The sequence below is a fragment of the Corvus kubaryi genome, unplaced genomic scaffold (assembly GCF_017639235.1).
Source record: "Corvus kubaryi isolate FWS band 111438036 unplaced genomic scaffold, C.kubaryi_AGA036_p1.0 136, whole genome shotgun sequence".
Lineage (NCBI taxonomy): Eukaryota > Metazoa > Chordata > Aves > Passeriformes > Corvidae > Corvus > Corvus kubaryi.
The window spans coordinates 1,944,031-1,965,298 of NW_024580670.1; the positions used below are offsets into that span (position 1 = coordinate 1,944,031).

The 21,268-nt window shown below is 44.5% G+C and overlaps 2 protein-coding genes across 3 annotated transcripts in view; one reads left to right on the forward strand and one right to left on the reverse strand.

Annotated features, from left to right (window-relative positions):
- Nucleotides 1-1,266: 1,266 nt before the first annotated feature.
- Nucleotides 1,267-6,152, reverse strand: TRNT1 (tRNA nucleotidyl transferase 1). Its single transcript, XM_042013593.1, has 7 exons — nucleotides 5,901-6,152; nucleotides 4,911-5,104; nucleotides 4,253-4,391; nucleotides 3,910-4,036; nucleotides 3,539-3,732; nucleotides 3,118-3,368; nucleotides 1,267-2,409 (listed from the first exon to the last, which is right to left on the reverse strand). Exons 1-7 carry the CDS (start codon nucleotides 6,037-6,039, stop codon nucleotides 2,161-2,163), a joined length of 1,293 nt encoding a protein of 430 aa, XP_041869527.1. The 5' UTR covers nucleotides 6,040-6,152; the 3' UTR covers nucleotides 1,267-2,160.
- Nucleotides 6,153-7,162: 1,010 nt separating this feature from the next.
- IL5RA (interleukin 5 receptor subunit alpha) overlaps nucleotides 7,163-21,268 on the forward strand; it is a 17,539-nt gene continuing 3,433 nt past the window's right edge. Inside the window, exons 1-10 of one of the 2 annotated variants that reach the window (XM_042013650.1) lie at nucleotides 7,163-7,671; nucleotides 9,998-10,131; nucleotides 11,254-11,399; nucleotides 11,687-11,825; nucleotides 12,572-12,704; nucleotides 12,780-12,970; nucleotides 13,944-14,089; nucleotides 14,515-14,653; nucleotides 16,158-16,254; nucleotides 18,708-18,919. In XM_042013650.1, coding sequence (XP_041869584.1) covers nucleotides 10,065-10,131; nucleotides 11,254-11,399; nucleotides 11,687-11,825; nucleotides 12,572-12,704; nucleotides 12,780-12,970; nucleotides 13,944-14,089; nucleotides 14,515-14,653; nucleotides 16,158-16,254; nucleotides 18,708-18,738 — 1,089 coding nt within the window. In that variant the 5' untranslated portion in view covers nucleotides 7,163-7,671; nucleotides 9,998-10,064 and the 3' untranslated portion in view covers nucleotides 18,739-18,919. Of the gene's footprint in view, nucleotides 7,672-9,997; nucleotides 10,132-11,253; nucleotides 11,400-11,686; nucleotides 11,826-12,571; nucleotides 12,705-12,779; nucleotides 12,971-13,943; nucleotides 14,090-14,514; nucleotides 14,654-16,157; nucleotides 16,255-18,707; nucleotides 18,920-21,268 lie in introns of those variants that run through there. The other variant, XM_042013640.1, reaches the window with a different exon arrangement.

A 21,268-nucleotide genomic window follows, 5' to 3' on the forward strand; every position in this document is an offset into this window, starting at 1 on the left:
TCTTCTCTCCTCATTTGCTATTTAAATAGTCCATACTCTATAAAGAAGTGTTTATTTAAACCCATCATTTCTCTAGATCTCAAACTGGCACCACTTGCTTAAAATATTGACAAAGATTTTTTTATTTCATGCCTTTCATTTTCCCAGGGGTTAATTTCTGAGGAAGATGAACAGAGATGCTCAATAGACCAATGGGAAACCTCAAGCATGAGCTGATCCTTAAAGGAGGTGTTGGAACACAGGTGCTCCCTACACTGAATTCCCAGCAGGACTGTTCATTAGGGTGCTCGTGGAATAACCTGGTTTTGCCATTTTTCTTGAGCCCTGGAGATTTGTAGCAGGACCTTGTGTTATCAGTGAGGGATGGAGGAAACAGGGGCTTGCCCCTGCTTTTAGTGACCAACTTGGCCAAATAATCTCCAATTAAACCCATCAATAATAATTAAGCTGGCTTTGAAATGACTGATGTAATAGTGCACTCTATAGCAGCTGTAACTCTCTACACTGTGTAGTAAAGAATTCTTATTAAAGTCTTTTCAGTCTAATCATTCTCAGCATCCATTTAAATAAATCATTCCTTGCTGTTCATATGGAGGATCTGGGTTGTCATCCTTAATTCTGGGGGATGATGTTGTACAAACGTTCCCTGACCCCTGAACAGTCCTTCAGACATAAACCAGTGATTAAATCTGGGACCAGGATCAGATCCAGGCACACCAGCCCCTCTGAAGGCTGGGAAACAGCTGGAAATTGGAGCTCATCACTCAGGGGAAGATCTCCCTGCTAACCTTTGTCCAAAGTATCCATTTGGTCCATGCCAAGATAATAAATTTCAAGCTTTTGTCCTTAAAAATCCTCCCTCCAAGGGCAATACTGGGTAAAGTTAAGTGTTAATACTTTACCACCTCCACAGCCATTGCCCCAACGCTTGCAGTTTGGTGAAATGTTCTTCAAAGGACTCTACCTGAATTTTGTCACTCTCCCTCCCAAGATTGCAGTAGTTCCATAAATTGCACAAAGGAGGCTTCAATTTAATTACCTCATTCAGCACCATCCTGCTCTTGTGAGATCTGCCTTACTGACAAACAGCACTTCCTCTCTTCCCTTGCTGTCTCCCACAAATTCCCAAGCACCTTCAGGATAATTTATTTAAAGGACCAGACGTCCCAGGAAAATCAAAGGCAGCTGGGAAGTTGTGTGAAACCCCAAAATGCTGATTTTTTTCAGCACTGCTCCGGTGTTGCCATCTAGTGTTGCAAAATGATATCCCAGGAAAAGGAAATCCAAAGGAGTTTATTCGTTACCACGGTTCTGCAGGAAAACTTCAACCTGCAGGAAGATTTATACACACACGAGCTGCTCTCAGAGGTTTTTTAACAGCACACCAAAAACCCCAGGGACAGGAAGACATTCATAAAGACCAGCCACGAATAGCACTGCTCCAAATCCCCACAGTCCCTGGACAAGGAGCTGCATCTCCCCTTGTTAATGTAATTAACATTAATAGCCTGCCTCACACCTGAATTTGAAAATACACTGTAGAACCTTCACCAGCTTGCATGGATTTAATTACTCAGTGATAAGTTATTGAAAAACTACTCAAAGTTCATGATACTCAGCCAAGTCCTCCTTTCAACCTAAAACTGATTCTGGAACTCTGGAAAATAAAAATCCTTCTAGAAAAGAGCCTGGTTTTCCATGGTGAGGCTGTTTGGGAACTGCTGGAGTGAGTATTTCCATCTGTTATCCAGCTTTAAGTACAAAAGGAGTTAAGGTAGAGCCCATTATTTCCAAACATTCTCCTAGGCACATAGAAAACCCTCCATGATTTTATCTAGAGGATACAACCAACCATTTTTGCAGGGTTTTTCTTGGATATAGAAAGTCAGAATGAGAAAAATCTTGCTGTCACCTCTCGTGCCCTAAGTCATGATAAAATAGTAAATATTTATCACTAAAGAGAGCAAAGAGAGGTTGAGAGTGTAGAATTTGGCAAACAATGTTTTACATTGTTACAAAAACAAACCCTCTCCTTGCAGAAGTCAGGAATTACTAATGAAAATGTTAATTGTGACAGATGCTCAAGTGGCTGAGAGGCTCAGTTCCCTGGGAGCTCATTTCCACTCCATCAGGGCACAAACTGTTCCGTCATTATTCACTTTACAACTTCTTCAGGCAGCTCAGCAGTTCCTCCTTATCCATGTGGTACCCACTCTTCTTCCACTCCTCCCTCAGCTGCTGCAGTGCTGTCCCAATCTCCTTTCCCGAGGACACCCCCATCTTCCGCAGATCGTGGCCACTGACAGGGAAAGAGGGCACAGTCCACTCCTGCATTTCTTTCAAAAGCTGCTCTTCTCCTTGGTACTTCAGGAGCTCCAAGATCTTGGAATTGGTGTTAGCTTCCCTAGACTAGGAGAAAAAAGGAAAAAAAAATCCAGGGCTCACTATGAAACAGCAGAAAGAGCTCCAAGTGTGCTCAGCATTGTGCTATTCCCATTACTCCTTGTTAGGCAAGAGCTATTGGATGCAAGGATCTCTCCTGCCTCACAGGTTTTTAAACTGAGTCTTGGAGGCTCTGGGAGATCCTTGGAGACTCCCTGAATTCCAGGCAAGAGCTGTAACCCTTATCCATCAGCTTTCCTGTGGGAGACAGGCCTGGCCACAGGGACTGGTTCTTGCCCTCAGTCTCAGGTGCTGCTCTGAAAGTGCAGAATTCACCTGGAAATGTGAATTAACTTCGCTGTGGAAGAACATCACAGGTTGCCTAAGGAACGGTGGGCTTTGGCAAGAACACCAGGAATTGCACTGATTTTCCATACACAATTCAAAGCTCAATTTCACACCAAAAAAAGCCGAATTCCCCTGAGGTCCAGCTCCTGTTTCCTATTTCAACAGGACAGCACAGCAAACTGCCAGTCCCAGGTAAGATCACACAAAACTGATGATGGAATGTGACATTTTTCAACCTGACTGACTTTTAAATCAGTCCAAAAATTGCTACAGAGCACAGGGTGCTCAGAGTTGCTAAGATACAGTAGGTTTGGATTTTATAAATGTCTTAAAAATTCATTCAGTTCACCGTGAAGCCCCAAATAAAGCAATCTGAACTACACTTACATCCATTAGGAAGTCCTGGTATGGTCTAACTGGTTCTGGCCCCGGGGCTTTGGTTAACTCCTGCCTGTGCTTCACCAAGAAAAGGCCAAGGTTTTTTTCTTCCTTGGAGATTTTCAGCCTCAGGTCCAGGTTTGTGACATCATCTTTCCCCTTGAACAAGGACGTCAGGGCAGTCATGGGTTTTGGAGACAGATTTTGGATGTTTTTAGTGACTCTGGCAAATTCCTCTAAATTCCCATCAAGTGGTAGCCCTAAAAACCCACAGAAAGTGCAAACAAGTGCTAATAAGAAATGTGGATGTTAACACAGGAAAAAAAAAAAAATCTAATTTCTGTGTAACCCCAAGTTTGATCTCATTTTGCCACAAAATTCTGTCTGTGTAAGACATAGGAATAGGAAATCAATCTTCATTTCACTTTACCTATGTACTGGGCAATATCCAGCTCATACATAAGTTGAACCAAATGACTGACATGGTTTCCAAGAAGAATTTTTTTCAGTTCCACCCAAATCCTTTCTCCTGATATTCCAGCCAAGCCTTTGGCATTTTCTCTAATTGCCTGCAGTGTATTAGGTTCATGATCTCCAGGTTTCTCTGCGATTCTTCCATAAAATCTGCCAAATAAAACCCCTGGACGTTAGATTAGAACAACTGCTCCACTTACAATCATAATATCATTTAGGTGGGCAAGGAAATATGACAACTACAACTCTTTTTACATCACTGGTATCTTTTTGCATGTTTCTGAAGCCTTCTACAGTTCATTTATCAAGGAAAGGCACAACTATTACCTGAAGTATCTCAGGATTCGTAAATAATCTTCTTGGATTCTCTCAGCTGCCTTCCCCACAAATCTGATTTTCTTGCTTTTCAAGTCTTCATAGCCATTAAAGAAATCATACAGTGTCCCATCCAAACCTAGAAAAAAATGAAAAAATAGAAGAATATGAATTTACAAATGTGGCCGACACAATGAAACACTCTCATTTGGAAATCTGGAGGAGAAGTTGTGTGATTTGACCTGGTCTGTCAGATCATCTTACATATTTCTAAAGACCTTTGACACAGAGACAGAATTCACTGGCAAAACTCAAACGTCACTGTTTCATCTTCATAATCATTTTTCAAATTTACCTAAAAACATGGAGTTGACAGTGAGATCCCTCCTCTCAGCATCCTTGTGCCAGTCAGTGGTGAACTCCACCTCTGCGTGCCGTCCATCGGTGACAACATCTATTCGGAGAGTGGTAATTTCAAAATTCTGTTCATGGAGCTGCAAATCCCACAGACAGCGTTACTTCAGCACAACCATGAAATGAAATGTGAAAGCTGCTCTCGTTTTTTCAGCCCTGTGTTTGTAAACAGTGGGGGGACACACGCACAGCAGCGTGTGCCATGTCTGCATACAGCGCTGACAATCGAGAGAGATGAACTTCTGAAAATAATCTTTACATTATTTATTTTCTACAGAGCCTGCAGAAATCTTCCTGCAGGAGACGGATTAAGAGCAAGGTAGAGGAAACAGAATTTGAGAGGAAATCAGGAGCAGGAAACATGAGGATCCTGTGTGGGCAGCCTACATTATCTTTTCTGGTGACGACACAGCAGCATTATAATATGATAATTACTTCAATTCTACAATGAACAATCAAAAAAATCACTCCATGCTGTAAAGCAAGGTCTCATTTAAACCTCTGTTGTAGTAGTTTAACAAAGAAGGAGCAAATTTTCTACTGGCCATGCTGCACATCCCCAGACAGGTAGAAAAGATCCAAACGAATCATAAACCAACCCTGGCAGTGATGGTTCCGTGTTTTTCTCCTTTGTTATTGATCAGACGAACCCCCGCTGCTGTGAACATTTCCTTCATCTCTGCTGGTGTAGCTGTGGTGGCAAAATCGATGTCTTGTGGTGTCACTCCACTCAGTAAATCCCTCACGGCCCCTCCTGCTATTCTCAGCTCATAGTTCTTCTTCTCAAACAGTTCTGGGAAGGGAAGGTAAGCCAAAAAACAATAAACCCATGGCACAATCAGCCATAGCCTGCCTTCTCACAAAATTAAGATCACAGATGTAGGAATACACACTCAAATGTGCAGGGAGCAGCAAATACCTCACAGCTTCATGCAAAATGCACTAATTCGTGGCACAGCTGAGCACCCACAGGTGTTTTCCCTGTCATTCTGATTTATTTTTCTGAAGCTTTTCTGATAACCTAAATATTGGCAGGTCGCTAACTGGTCCTGGGGACTCTGGGCTGGGGATCATTTTGAACAGTCAGGGTTCTGACAAGGGAAAAGTATTCAGATTATTTATGGCAGAGCACAGTGAGTCATGAACCCAAAGTTCTCCAAGAACAGCAGAGCACCAATCGGCCGACACAGGGGAAAACGAGCTCCGACACGTGCCTGGAGACAGGCTGAGGGTGCTCGGCCTGGAGAAACAGAAAAATGCTCGGGAGGGACTTTTCACCAGGGCCTGGAGTGACAGGACAAGGGGGAACAGCCTTAAAATGAGGGAGGGCAGGTTTAGATTAAATACCGGGAATAAATTCTTCCCTGTGAGGGTGGTTAAGGGCCTGGGATGGAGTTCCCAGAGAAGCTGTGGCTGCTCCATCCGAAGGCCAGGCTGGACATTGGGGCTCGGAGCAGCCTGGGACAGCGGGAGGTGTCCCTGCTCATGGCAGGAGAGGGCACTGGATGGGCTTTAAGGTCCCTCCCACCCCAAACCACCCCGGGGCTGTGCTCAGGGACATTTTCCGGGCCTCCCCAGCCCGCACTCACCGGCCACGCTGCGCAGGCCCGGCGTGAAGAGCGCCTGGAACTGCGGCGCCTGCAGCCTCATGGTGCCGCTCCCGCCGTGCCGCCGCCGCAGCAGCCGCAGCCCGGCCCTGCGGGGCACAACCAAGAGCTCAGCCCACATCAGCGGGGCACGGCCGCTGCCGCCGCCCCTCCTTCCCTCACCTACCTCCCCACCCAGCCACCCAGCCACCCAGCCAGCCGCGGGGCTGCGGGCACAGCCCCCGGATCGGCGGCGCCGGGCGATGAGCTCAGAGCCGCGCCGGGCTCCGGGAGGCGGCTCCGCCCAGGGGCCGGGCCGGGCCCGCTCCGCCCCGCGCCCAGCCGGGAGGATTTATGAAAAAAACTCAATAGAAACCGTAAAAGATTTACCGTGTCTTCGTCTGGGTTTAGAGAAAAGGAGTTACAACGGGAAAGCGAGTCATAGCAGGGGAAAAAAATACGTGGTTTGGTAATGGCAAAATAACTGGCCCCGGTGAGAAGAAACTCGGTGGCATTTAAATGTTTGAATCGTAGAATCACAAAGGCATCATTTTGGAAGAGCTCTCCAAGATCATCAAGTCCAGCTGCTCCCCAGCACTGCCAGGCTCACCACCAAACCCTGTCCCCGAGTTCCACACGGCTTTAAATCGCCCCAGGGCTGGGGACTCCGCCGCTGCCCTCCTCAGCGTGTGACCCAAACCCCCATCCTGTTCTGCGGAGCAGATAACTTACCAGTGATAATTGATTATTTACAGCTGTTAATGTACAGTTGATAGTGTCTAAATGCAGTTGGGATCTTGCCCACATTGAATTACACCCATTTTCACCAATTTGGCAGGAGCTTTCTTAATTCTAGCCTAAGCGCCAAAGCACTCGCCCCTCCAAGCCTGTGTCACCTGCACATTAATAACTTGGATTCCAGGTTGTTAATGAGGGTGAGGCATTAGCCTTCTTCTCATCCTTCCTATAACTCCATCACATATGGCCCCACTTTCTGCAGGGTCTTCCCTGGGCCCTTGGGTTGGATTCTGCTGCCTGTCCTGTTTGTGCACCTGTGTTACCCTCATAGAATCATGGAATGGGTTGGGCTGGAAGAGCCTTAAAGATCATCTTGTTCCAACCGCCTGCCATGGGCAGGGACACCTTCCATGCCCCCGTCCAACCTTGAACACTTCCAGGGATGGGGCATCCACAGCTTCTCTGGGAATGGAGAAGTTATCTGACCTTATGGTGCACAGCTCAAAGCTTTCAGCACGACGTTAGGAAGCTGCTTTTGCTCTGGTACTGGTAACTTCCCAAAATGCTACTGGTGTCTGCATGGCTGTATGGCCAGAGCTTCAGACAAGATGGCATAAAAAAACCTGGACAAAACACGCACAGTTTCCCAGCAATGTTCGGGTTTGATTTTCTAGGGGAAGAACAAATTGGGATATCAGCAGTGTTACTGCGGGTTCTTTGGAGTCAGTCAGCATATTCCTGCTCTTGAAAAGTCATGAGAGAACTGTCAAGACCACTGTATGTAACTAACCCTCAATAAATAAAATAAACCCGTTTCTGGGCTGAATCGTGCTTTTATGGAGCCTTCCACACTGTGGTTAAACCCACAGTTCCCTTTTTCAAGGCGTGCTTATCTCACTTGTCCTCTGCCATCACTTCTGAGGTACCAATCCCGTTGATACTGAAATAAGCAGTTATAAAAGAAACCCACAGGGACAGCACCCAGAGGATGGGGAACAAACGGAGCCAACTCTTCACAGGAGTTTGAGATCCACAGGTAACCTCCTGGGGTGTCTGGTGTGCTTTGGGTGTGCCTTGTGCTTGCTTTGAAGACTGCAGAGGTCCTGCTTTTCAAAGTCAGTTTACACTGGGAAAAACATCTGGAGTCTGCTGCTTCTTGGTTGCTTGCGAGGTATTGGGACCCGTCAGCTGTAAGGGAGAAAATTGCTACCTTTTGGAGGCTGGTTCCTATGCTTTGGATTTCTACTGTCCTTCTAAAAGGACAAAGGGAATATCCCATTTACCCTCTGCTTATTGCTTTCTACCTATATAACCAGAGCATAATATAATCAAAACTTTTATTTGTCCTGAAAACTTACTATATCCATTTTTGTGAGGAGCATAATCCTCAATAATCCTAGAAGTCTTTCTAGTGACCATCTTTACTTGCATACACTTATTTTGATTCTCTTTTCAGCATTTCTCCCATGAAACAGGGTATTACAGACTGCAATTTGTTCTTAGAGACTGTGGTCTTACACAGCTGCAGAAATACAGCTTCTAAAAGCTGTGCTTTCAATCTTAGTCTGGCAGCAAGAAAAAGAAAAATAGCATTTTGGGAAACAAAGCAAGAAAAAATAAGCTGAAAAGAACAGGATAATAATTTAAGACTCATCTGCATTACACTAACATTTTATATCCAGTTTCAGTTCAGTAATGTGCTGCTCAGAAAATGTAAGATCTAATACATGCAAGCTTTTAGGCAGCAAAAAAAAGAAGATCTTTAGGATCTTTCTGAAAGTATGGGGAAAAGAAGAATCAGAACCCTTAATGTTTTGTGGACAAATTAAAAAATAAAAATCCACAGGTAGCAAAACCCACTTGAAATAAATGCAAGGGAGAGTCAGCTGTTGTAGTTATGGTAATGCCTGAAACCAACACACTGAAATGATTCAAGTAGATGTGAGTCCTAAGCACTTGCAAAACATGAGGCTTTTTGAAGATATTTTTATTAAATAATGTATTGAAGTCATTGCTTTCTTAAAAAAAAACCAAGAGTGAGTGCTCTTAGCAGTGAAACTAATGAAGCTTCTTTCCCAAAGTTGGTTTTTATTTTCAAGGATGCGAGGATAATGAATTTTTACTTCTAACTAGAGAAAAAAGTTATTAGAGTATTTAATAGTCTCATCAGGTAAATGAAAGGATGTTTCTTGAAGCAGGAAGGAAAGCCTGATGCCAGTAATTTGTGCAGGCGTAAATGTGTGCTGTAAATGAAATTTCTCCCATTGTCTGTGATTTGCTCCATTTTGGAAGAAGCAAAATGCCTGGCCAAGATGTCTTTCCATAACCCAATGTACATAAAATCAAACCCTGGCTCCCCAGGAGTAATCCATTAGCAAACTCCCCAGTTTCAGCTGGCCTCGTGCACATTTGGGCTGTCAGGAAAGCAGAGAGGCACAAAATGTGAATATAGATAATGAGGGGACTTGGACATTAAAAACAGACTCTGCTGTAGATGATGTGTCATTTTAATGAACTCAGACTGCATTTTGAAAAATAGTTACTGTACAGCAGAATTATTCCAACTGTGATCAGTGGGAGTGCTTCCAGTCCCTGGGTTATTCCTGCTCATTACCATTGGAAAATATTATGTTTTCTGTGTGAGCAATTGCTGTAGTGCCCCAGGGAGGTGGTGAGATTGGGCCGGGAGGGTGCATTTCTCTTCTGTAAGAACATTTTGGAAAGCTGCTGTTCTGGATGCCCATATTTATATTAGGTTATACATGAATGATTATACAGAGATTTTTTTTCTCCCAGTAATTCATGAAACAATCCATAGGAAAATGCTGGGTTTAAGCATTAAAAATAGTTGTTCATTTAAATTAGAAACAAACAAAGCAGTTTCTCTTACACCCAGTAATTAAGGGTGGAGAATTAGCCTTGAGGTGAGCACTGACTGTGTCTTCAGAGAGCTTTATTGGAGCAGTAACTAGAAACTAAATCCCAGTAAGCAGCTATTTTATATAGAGTGGGAGCTAAAAATATGGTTATGTCTGTTCTTGGAGGCAATGGGACTCTCCCCAAAGCCAATGTACATGAACCTGACTCACCTTCCATGGAGAAATGCTCTAGTTCTGTGGATGCTCTGAACATCCCCACATGGAGGTTTGAAACCAGCAACTTTTCAGAGAGGGCTGGCAAAGGGAGCAAGATGAAATGTGCTCGGTGGTACCTGTATTGAATTTAGCTCCCACAAGAAGCATTTTCCTGCAAGAAAAGAAGAGTCTATCCCTGCAAGGCAGCAGTTTCCCTCCTTTGATCACGGGGTTAGATCATGATCCGTGCTTTGTGTGCTTCACCCTTCGGATTGTGTTCATTTTTAGCTCCTGTAAGATGGTCACAAGACATGTGTGCTGATGCCTGGCTGTGCCCATCCACCATCCAAAGACGATGGCCAGTGGGATGCAAGTTTTCCTGCTCCTCCTTTGGACAGCAAACACACCTCAGGGTGCAGGAGGTGAGGAGTTCCCAGCTCCAGGGCCCCGCTGTGTGTTGGGCACTGTTCTACGTGTGGATAAGCACTCCCTGGCATGCTATGAGCCCGGGACCAGGGATGACCATTGTTGTCCTCCTTCCTGGGACAGCTCTACGCTCTCCCAGACAGATTGTTCCCAGTTGGTGCCTTGTTTGCTTTGGCAGGGAAGAGCCTCGAGTCATGGAGACACAATGGGTGTTGGGGTTTTCTGAGCCTTGCTGGGGCAGTTTTCCTACTGCAATGTGTGTGCTTGAAAATTGAACTCCTGGGCATCAAAGGTTGGAATCACAGGAGAAGAGAACTGGGGGCTGATCATGCAATCCCAGAACGGTCTGGGTTGGAAGGGACCTTACAGCCCATCCAGTTCCACCCCGTGCCATGGGCAGGGACACCTTCCACCAGACCAGGGTGCTCAGAGCCACATCCGACCTGGCCTTGGACACTCCAAGGGGTGCTGATGTCCCTCAGCTGCCTTGGATTTGGCAGATAAGGGCGGGCAGGCTCTGAAGAACTGGAGGGGAGCAGATTGATTATTTCACTGCCCTGCTGTTTATATGCTAACATTTCCCCCAGCATGAGATCCTCCTCATTTCCATGGGAGCTCCAGGAATCCTTCTTGCCCTGTCATTTTAAATTATCGTTCCCATCCTTCTGTGTTTTCTTCCATTTGCGCTTAATTCCTCTCTTCATCATTTTGGTTCTGTTCTCACATGCAACCTCTGATGTGGGGGAGAATTGTTCATGCAGTTGATCACTCCATCAGCCCCATTTCTTACGTGTCTGTGTGACAATGAGGACCAAGATGAAAACTCTGAACCTAATTAATAACCCAAATGTAATATATCATAGCAATTTTCAAGTTGAAGCTGTTGTAAAAATTTCATTTTTTAAGCTAAGTGTTAATAAATTCTTATTTGATGGGGTTTTGGTTATTTAAAGACTTTTTTTTTCAAATATTAGAAACATTTTATAAGGAGCTGTTGAGAGAATGTAGTATTGAAATGAAATGATTTGCTTGTATTCCTCACTGCTTGCAAACAGGTATTGATCTAAAGAATTCTCTGGATTGGGTATTCATGGATATTTCTGTTTTCTCCCTTCCAGTTCAGGTTTTCCCACCTGTTAACTTCACCCTCACAGTCTCTGCATTAGCACAAGTGCTGATACACTGGAAACCAAACCCTGCTCAAGAACAAAACAACTCCACCATTAGATATGATGTGAAAATCCTGAGCCCAGTGCCTGAAGAGGTAAGATAAAAAACAAATCAAGGATCCTAAGAAGGCGAAATCCTGGCTGTTCTCTTTTATCTAAGCACACACTTTGAGCACTGCAGAGATTCCCTCTCAGCTCTGCTGGGACAAGCCTTGGGAACTGCAGTTTTCATCCTGAGGGGATGATGGATCCTGGCTTTGAGTACTGGCTCCCCATTCAGCTCAGCTCACTGAACTTGCCCCAATGTCTGGCTCCGTTTTTGCAGGTCCCTTATTTTGGCTCCCATCCCCTGTGGTGTTTATTTGATATTTTTTATCTCAAGTATGACACCAGGAGGACTCACAGTGTCCGAACACTGGCGCTTCACAACGGCTTCTCCGCATGTGTCCGGACCCTGCTCCTCCAGGAGGACCTTCAGATGGGCAGTGACTGGGTGAAGGGAAACCTCCCACCTCTGCCAGGTAAGAAAAACCCAGAGAAGGGCTGGATTTTGTGTTCTGGAATAAAAGGAATAAAAGACTATGGAATGAAAGGGAATATCAGCCATGATTGTCTATCATCTTTCATCCACACAAATAATTTACTTTCCTTCATTAGTTCCGTGCCTTTTTCTTTCTTGGCAAACAGATAACAGTTCTCTTTTTTGTGACTTCACTAAGAGAAAAATTCACATATTTTCTTTGTAGAAACCATCCCCCTAACAGCAGCTGAATTCCTTTGAATTTTTTCTGCTTTTCAGTTACTTTCCTGGCTACATTCTGGTCTGTGGGCTAAGCATTAAAAGGTGACACGTGTAGTGCTTTAAAATAAAAATACAGCATTTTCTGCTCTACCTGCTACAAAAGGATTTACTCCAGGCCTTTCTCTACTGCAGTGGAGCCTGGAGTACAATCTGGAGGTGCAAAATGTCAATAACACCTATAAAATTCTCTAACAATGCCTTGCTAAGGCTCAGTTAACCCTTTGTGGTGCACCTGAGCATATTGTTGCCTTGTGACACATGGCATACACGGTGTTGTGTGGCACAGCTTTGCTTACTCTGTTTGGGAATCTCCAGCCTTCCCTAACCCCCAGACCTGTGTGATAAGGGAGAGAATGGGCTGCAACAGACTCAGCTCTAAAGGAATCAAAGGGGTTTAGCAGCAGGAACTTGTTGGGATTTCTGCAGTGAGGTTTCTCTCTGCTCTGTCATTCCTTGCCTCTCCAGGTGCTGCAGAGACCTCTGTCACTAACCTGTCCTGCGTCACTCACATCATCCTTCCTGGCAATGTCTCTCTCCATTGCACTTGGCTCCCTGGCCAAGGGGCACCAGAAGACACCGAGTACTTTCTGTTTTACAGGTTGGTGTTTTCTCCTTTTCCAGCCAGCAGTGAATTTCTTTAAGAGCACCCTGTCTCACCAGTGTTTTAATTTAGGTATGGGGCACACACTGAGGAGTGTCACACTTACATCAAGGACAAGTGGAGCAGGAATACTGAGTGCAGATTTTCAAGTACTCAGATTAAACCTGGGGAGATTGACAACCTCATTGTCATACACATTAATGGCTCCAGCAAACGTGCTGCAATCAAGCCTTTTCAGCAGTTATTTAACCAAAATGCCATCGGTGAGTAGGAATACATTAAAAGAAAAAATCAAAAAATGTCTCGCAGGATTGTCAAAAGATTTGTGAGGAAATTCTGCTGGATTAAGTGGTTCTTGATGCAGGTGAAAGGATGTGTTGATTTTGCATAGTCATCTTAAGGAAATTGGAAGAGATAACTGGATTGTTTTAAATAAATCTGATTTTAATCATCTATTTCAAATTATAGAATGGCAAAACTAAAAGGTAGAAAAGGAAATTAGTTACTCTGTTTGTTGGCCAAAGCATTATTCCCAGTATTAATTTTCAGTTGATTTCATCAATATAGCTTAAAACACAGTTTTTATTACCCTTTATTTTGCAGCTTTTCTTTAAAAGGAATAAGACACGTGGTGTTCAAGCTAGCTGTGTCCTGTTTAGGAAGGCATGAGACTATGGAATGAAAGGGAATATCAGCCATGATTGTCTATCATCTTTCATCCACACAAATAATTTACTTTCCTTCATTAGTTCTGTGCCTTTTTCTTTTTTGGCAAACAGATAACAGTTCTCTTTTTTGTGACTTCACTAAGAGAAAAATTCACATATTTTCTTCGTAGAAATCATCCCCTAACAGCAGCTGAATTCCTTTGAATTTTTCTACTTTTCAGTTACTTTCCTGGTTACATCTGCATTTTTTTTCCCCTGGAAATGAAGTTTTTCTAACTGTTCTATCATTAATTTAATATTTTTGTGGAAATCAATTTAATAGATTCCTTTTCCCCCCAGTAATATAGTTTTCCAAAACTTTAAAGTGGATTTTCCAAACTGTTTTCCCATAACTATTACCAGCAATATAGTTATTCCTCCTAAATCCTTATCTTTCCAGTCCAAAATGGGAAATAAATTCAATAATTATAGGTCCTACATGGAAACATTATCAGGTTATAAAATGCTCCAGTTTTTAGTATTTAAACCAGTCTATAAATAACTCACCAGTACAGTTTTCTTGTCGTAGAGAAAGTGAATATTCCCAGAAATATCAGCATATCCCTGGAGCAAAATGATCTCCTGGCCACGTGGGAGAAGCCAATTTCTCCTTTCCATGAGGAATGTTTTGAATATGAATTTTATCTCATCAACCTGAAGTCAGGTAACAAGCAGGTAATTGCTCCTCCAGCATCCAAGATTATCCAGCATTCCTGCCCTCTACAGCTGGAATTTACCTTCCTCTCTTCCTCAATGTCTTTTATATCTGCAACAAGCCATCCCCAAGGAACTTGGGAAAGCAGGACAAAATTGGATTCATTCAGTTCATGCATCTGGGTGCAGAACAGTTTTTACCATCTTGAAAATCCTGCAGTAAGACTCTGGAGGAAGAATGGGAAAATGAGGCATTGTTCAGGAATTTTCCCTGGAATATTGGTGTGTTAGGGGAAGTTACAGCTATAAAAATGGAGATCTTACCTCCAAAGCAAGGTCACTCACAGTTAATAAAAACAATAGAAAGATAAACATGGCTCAAGTTTGTTCTCTGAATGGTTGAGTCTTCATTAATCTCTAACAGCACAATATTGTTTTCCTAACAGATACTGAAAATCTCCTCCAACAGCTTCCGACTGCGGATCGATGTCAGCAGCAGGTATTCCATAAGGATAAGGGCCAACCACAACCACATCTGTCGTGCCAGAGGGTTGTGGAGTGACTGGAGTGAAGTCGTTTTTGTTGGTAAGAATCCCCATTATTCCATTGCTGGGGAGCAAATGCTGCCTAGTCAGGAGTGTGTGCAGCATCCCGGAATTTTAATGGGAAACAGGAAAATAGGGATTCGAAGGAAAAACTTGGCTCGTTAATGCCAAGGGGATTTAAATCTGTTCTATTAAAAATTTTAAAACTACTTTAAAGGAGGATTGGTTTTACACAGTGCTTTGTGAATTTGTTCCGAGATTTTTAAATTTAAACTCAAGGCTTTAAACTCAAGGCCTTTTCTTCCATCACTTCAGCTTTTACAGGTGTTTCCCTGCCATCACTGTGATGTTCATGCTGGAAATGAGTATGAGAAACCATGCCAGCCATTACTTTACTGAAATTGTCTCACCCCTTAAATGCTGAGGGAAAAAAGAGCAGGATTTTAGCATCTTTTTAGCATCCCCACTGCTGGGGAACAAATGCTGCCTAATCAGGAGTGTGTGCAGCATCACAGAATTTTAATAGGAAACAGGAAAATAGGGATTTGAAGGAAAAACCTGACTTGTTAATGCTGAGGGGATTTAAATCTGTCCCATTAAAAATAAAAAAAGGAGGATTGGTTTTACACAGTGCTTTGTGAATGTTTCCAGAGCTTGCTTTAAACTCAAGGCCTTTCCTTGCATCCCTTCAGCTTTTACAGGTGTTTCCTTGCCATCATGGTGATGCTCATGCTGGAAGTTAACATGACAGACCATGTCAGCCATTACTTTACTGAAATTATCTCACCCCTTAAGTGCTGAGGGAAAAAAGAGCAGGATTTTAGCATCTTTGGATTTTGCCCCACTGTTTTGTATTTCCTGCTTGCTGAACAAGTTGTTCTGGAAAGAACAGTTCCTTTATCACAGCCCGTTATCAGCTGTTTGTTCTTAGACATCCTCCTTGCTCTTATCTTTGCAGTTTCTTAACTTCCTTGTTTGCACTTAAAAAATACTCCTTGCACTCTCCTGTTTACTACATTTCTCCTCTTGTATCAGGAATTCAAATCTTCAGTGTTTTGCCTCCTTTCTCCAACACACCCCCTTGGCCTCCCCACCTGGCACACACAGCAAACATGGAAAATTCATTCTGATGGCAAAAAAAAAGTTGGTCTTCCCTAAAAATTTACTTAAATCACAACAATATGCAAGGACAGCACTTAATTCAGTTTTTTTCATGGAAAGGAGTTTTTAGGGGCTTGTTGCAGTTCATTGGCACAATACAAGTGCCTGCCCAGGCCACTTTCTCAGCCACTTGTTCTCTCCTTCACATCAAAATAAAAGAAAATTATTGTTGAGATCAGAAATTCCGCGCCATGGAAACTCTTCTTGAAGCTCTGCATTTCATTTCTTATTCTAGGTACCAAGTCTTCAACGTTTGCATGTTAATTTGTGATCTGAATACAACCACATTAAACAGCTGCTGAAATATTTAAAAAGAATGTGTTTCGAATAATCTGCACTGAATGAATAGATTTAATTTCTTTTTTTCTTCCCTTGAAATTCAGGGAAAAATAAACTGGATAATTCCATAGCCTGGATTCTCACTCTGCTTTGTGTGTCCACGTCCTGCACATTCCTGCTTGTTGCTATAATATGCAAAATGTAAGTATCAGCATATTCTTTTTATTACAGTATAACTCAGGACCAGGTATTCAACAAGGGGGGGATGTCACAAGCTTCACTTAATTCTGAGAAAAAGCTGAGTTTGCCTAAATATACAAAGCACAAATAATCAGCCTCATTATTTATCAATAATAACATTCAGCAGAACTGGTGGAGTAAGAGAGTTATTAATTTAATCTTATACAGCAAACCCATACACTGAGTGAGGTGAATTTGTTAAAATTTGTTAAAAATCTACTTGTCCTTATCTCATTTCTTCACTAATTGCCCCTGATTGGGTCAGTGGTTTCCCCAGGAGTTTTCATTTATCCCTGCTGAAAGCTGCTCAGAGCATCCCTCATGGCCAAAATATCCAGACCCCTGGTGTTTGCTTTGAGTATTTGAAATATTGAATTCATTTTTAATTATGCAGAGGCTCTGGATGCCATATAGTAAAGGCAAATGCCAAACTCCCCAAATGTGCAGTGAGGAAGCCCAGTTACCCTTTGGATTTGTGTCTGTGACAGTAAAATCAGGAGTGATGAATTAAAGAATCCATGTAATTGGAAGCTTCTCCCCTGAAATGTGCAGCAAGCAGCAATTATCAGTCCACAATAAACACAGCTCCCACTAATGGAAGTGCTAATTCCTTATTAATTTCTTTAGTGCCTCTTTATTTATTGGTCATCCCAATGCATCCTTGGCTGTTTTCCTCTCCATGCTGGGTTTCCTTTATCTGATAAATGTCTTGTCTACAGGAGTGTTACAAGAGGATAGCTGGTATTAGCTCTGCCTGTGTAACCTGCTCTTAGGGCAGATGAATTAGCAGAGCACTGCTCAGGAAGGAGTCCTGGTAGGAACAGGACAGTGAAGTCCCCAGGGAGTTTGTTCGTGTCATGTCTCACACACTTGTCCCCAGCTATGCAGCCTTGATGTATTGCTGAAAATCCCCAAACTGCTTTTACTTACCTGATTCTTTTATGGATTGATCTGGAGCTGGGGATCCCCTGCTCCAGCATCATCTCCTCTCTCTCTTTGGGACAGCAGAACCAACACCAGTTAGCAGCAGTCACACAGCTCCACGTTTTCCTGTGGAGTTCTGCAAGCATCTGGATTTTACAGTTACCCCCTTGGAGATCCTGGAACAGATACAGGGGGAGAAATAAATCCAGGGAAAGAATTCTACTCAACCTGGAGATGCTGTACTAATGCATTTTATGATTTTAACCCAAATTTCAGGGAGCTTTTCCAGGTTCAGCTGCTTGCTGCTACCTTGGTTGCTTCCAGGAGTTTCTCTCCAGTATAAAATTCCCCAACACCCAAAGGCTCATTACTTTCTCTCTTTGCCAACGTGATGAAAATTTTACCTCCCTGCTGCACTGAATTTCATGGAGCTGCTCACCTCATTCCACCCTTCCCTGCTGCTCCTTGCTCCTTCTCCTTCTCTAATCCCCAGCCTACCCTGGGAGGACGGGGAAGTGTAAGAAGATGAAACACAGTCTTGTACCTGCCGATATTAAAAAAAGAAAAATCGAGCAGGTTCCCTAGATCACAGTTTCATTAGTACTCTCTGTTTTTACTGCTCTTGAAAATTCATGAAGTGCGCTCTGCAATTCAAGCCACGGAATCGTTTCAAATTTCATGCGATTTGCAGCCATTATAAGGAATTTCATTACAGCAAAGGGGACTATAAATTTTTCTGTGTACTTCAGGCATCAGGGATAAAGACCACCATTTGGGAGGAGTGCTGCAAGGCAAAGGAGCCCTCTGGGACTCTTTGGGCAGGCTTTTCCCTTCACTTACTTGCAGAGGCTGATGGGGTTACGGTGCTGATAAAAACCACAATTGAATGTTTTCCTGGTTTGCCCTCTGTCTTTAGCAGTGAGCAGCTTCTCTACTTCCCTAGGAATAACATTTTCTCCTGGAGGGGAGCCCACAGGAAGATGGAGTCAGTAATTTGCTCCAATTAGCTGGTGTGAGGGCTTTCAGTGCCCTCGACACTCCAAAATCAGTGTGGCCATCCAGGTGCCCCCCTCTTGTGCACCCCTCACCAGTCCACAACCGCAGTCACCAGCCAGCTTTGGAAAAACTCCATGGGGAATCTCAGGGGAGGCACTCTGACATAGAGTTAAAACAAATACTTCCTCAATCTCATCTCAGTGCTTAGAAGAGGGAAAAGAAGAACTTGTTCTCCTGCTTGTTTCTCTTTGTTAATCTCGGGCCTTTTCATGTCACAGCCTGTGGGAAGAGTGCAAATTTCAGAAAGACACAGCACAAAAACTGGGGGCCCTGAAACGCTGATTTAAGGCACGAGGGTCCCGTGGGATGTGTCCAAGGCCTGAAGGTCCAAGTAGTGATAATGGAAAGGGCTATGCCTTAACCTGTGTAGAGACAGAGCTACCTGGGATGCTTTCTGTGACAAGATCTTTAATCACCTAACTCTGACTTTTCAGTAACCTCCAAAAAAGAACAGAACCATTCTGAGGGCACCACCCCACCAACACCTCCCTGCAAAGATCTGAGGGGCAAAGCAGCCCCCATGGACACAATTGTGCTTCTGCCTCATTTCTTGTGGCCATTTGTGCACCCCTCCTTAAGTGTTTCCCTTCCAGAAGTCACGTGTAACTTATACTCTTTGCTGATTCAATAAATAATTTTGATATGGCTCCATCAAAATCTTTTATTGGCAAACAGCACAACGAGGAACATGCCAATTCCAAAGGGACCAAATCTTGTTGGGTGCTTTGCACAGCAGTGGCATAAATCAGAGCTGAAATGAGCTGCAGGTGGAATGGTGTGGCCTTTTGAAAAGTTTGGGGGACTTGGTGAAGTGTAGGAGCTGTGAAGACAACAGTCCAAAGCTACCCTGGGTAAGGGCACAAAGGCCTGACCCTTAGGAGGAGAGCTGGGAAGAAGGGAGGTGATGGAGATGATGTCAGGTGCTGCAATAACAATATTGGCACTCATCCTGCCCCACTCCTGAGTTTCAGCAGCAGCCACTTTCCTGTCCCACCCCAGCCTGGCTGGTCCTTTGCAGCCAACAGTGGCTCGGCTGTGTCCAGCATTTGAACAAAAGAAGTGCAAATGTTTTCCCCAAAACACCCAACACCCTGTACAATTCCCTCACAAAGCCTCATCCCATGCAGCAATGGGGGACATCCCACAGCTCGTGTCTGTGGTGTGAGCAGTGGTGTGGCCCTTCCCTTCACCTGATAATTAGTGAAGCATCAATGTCACCTTCAAGGCAGCAGCAGCAGCAGCTCAGCCAGGAAGGTTTAGCTCCAAGGTGATAGACAGAAAATATTATTCCTCTTCACCAGGAGAATAATAACAGGATAAAGGGAAACTCGACAGAACTCAGAAAGTTTTTGGAAGAAGAATAGTCCTAAGAACATAAACACTGAACTAAGCAGACATCAGCCAGGGGGATTGTCATGAAATAAACGGGGCAAAGGAGCAGATCTGCCCTTGGTCCCGGCTGCCCCACACCTTGGCCATGTCTCTGCTTCATCCAGAACAGGCCCTGGATCCCAATTTTGGGCTGAACAGTCTTCACTCAGGCCAAGTTCCCATGAAAACCTGCCCCTTTGGGACATGGTGCTATCCAGGGATGGAGACAGTGAGAGCGTTTTGGCACCTGGAATGTGAGGTCTGAGCTCTGGGATGGATCAAAGGCAAGGGAAAGTTCCCTCTGCAGCACCTGCTATCACAAAAATCCCAGTGCCTGTGAGCCCAGCCAGGCCAGGCCATGTCAGGCAGGGAAGGGGGGTCCCAGAGGGTGTTAGCAGGATGAGTTATTACAGCACTAAGCAGAACCATTTACTGTCAGCCGTCCCTGGTGCCTTCCCCTGCCCGCTGCCGGCTCCCTTGGCACACAATTATTTGTGGCTGCTCTCTGCCACGAGGCTCTGGCAGTTTATGGCCAGCAACCAGAGCCTGAGCACCAGGCAGCTTGTCTGGGCTGTCCAAACGAGGTACATGACAGCAGAGCCGCTGGGAAGAGCATGAGCGTGAGCAGACAGATCAGGGCAATTCATTTCTGTCCCAGTGTGAAAAACGAGATCCACTCTCCTGTGAGAATTTAAAAAGTTTAATATAACGACAATAAGAGACACAGAAAATAAAGCAAAGAGGTAATGGCCGGGTGCCTTGGCGCTCTGCCAAGAGCACACCTGATGCTCGAGGTTAGTCCTTTTTCTACCATTTTTACTGTCTGTTCTTTACGCATATTCAAACTATTCCAGGAGCTGTTCTGCATGGCCACTCCCTGATCCCGCCTTTTTAGAGCATGCGTATTGTTCTGCCTTGTGGTTTTATTTCTTTTGATTCTTGGGCCTGGGCTCGCTAGGTGGGAGTCGATGGTAGGGTGGATCTCTTAATTCTCCAGACAGTCAGGGCTGATTGCAGCTTTGGCCTCTTTGCCCCCCGGGCAGAGCGGTGATAGCGGCTCTCGGACTCTCCTGGCCGCCCGTTCTCCGGGCAGAGCAGCCTTTGGGCCCTTTTGTTCTCTGGACAAAGTGTTGATCAGCAGCTTCTCGGGCCTCATCCTCTGCTCGCTTGGAGGTTCTCTTACCTGCTCACACTTGCTAACATTCTTGGAAAAAGAAAGAAAACTACATCCACACAGCAAAAGCATTTCTAACATTATATAATATCTACCTTAATACTTGCGAGAAGCCAATATTACAATATATGTTTATAACACCAGGCAGCCCTAAAAGCTGGGACCAGCTGTGGCTGCGGGGGAGAGGCCGGGGACAGCCTCAGCCAGCTCCTCCTTGTCACCCACGCGTCCCCAGGGCCCAGAGGTGTCCTGTGAGGAGCGGCCCAGCTGCCCGGCCCCAGTGGGGACCAGTATCCCTGGCTGGGACCCGCTGTGGGCCGGGCTGCTGGCAGAGCAGGAGGGGCAGGAGGTGCCGCAGGCAGAGCCGGCTGCTGCCGGGGCCCGCCATCCCTCAGGGACAGCGGCTCTCTCACATCCCTCAGGGCCGGCAGCTCTCTCACATCCCTCAGG

What these genes read in the sequence shown, in the direction of transcription:
- TRNT1 (XM_042013593.1), bottom strand. Translation starts at nt 6,039, where the DNA reads ATGTGGGCTGAGCTCTTGGTTGTGCCCCGCAGGGCCGGGCTGCGGCTG. An exon ending in ACGGAACCATCACTGCCAGG is followed by an intron (nt 4,392 to 4,910) that starts GTTGGTTTATGA and finishes TGGGATTTGCAG; the next exon opens with CTCCATGAACAGAATTTTGA. An exon ending in ACCAGGACTTCCTAATGGAT is followed by an intron (nt 2,410 to 3,117) that starts GTAAGTGTAGTT and finishes TTTTTCTCCTAG; the next exon opens with TCTAGGGAAGCTAACACCAA.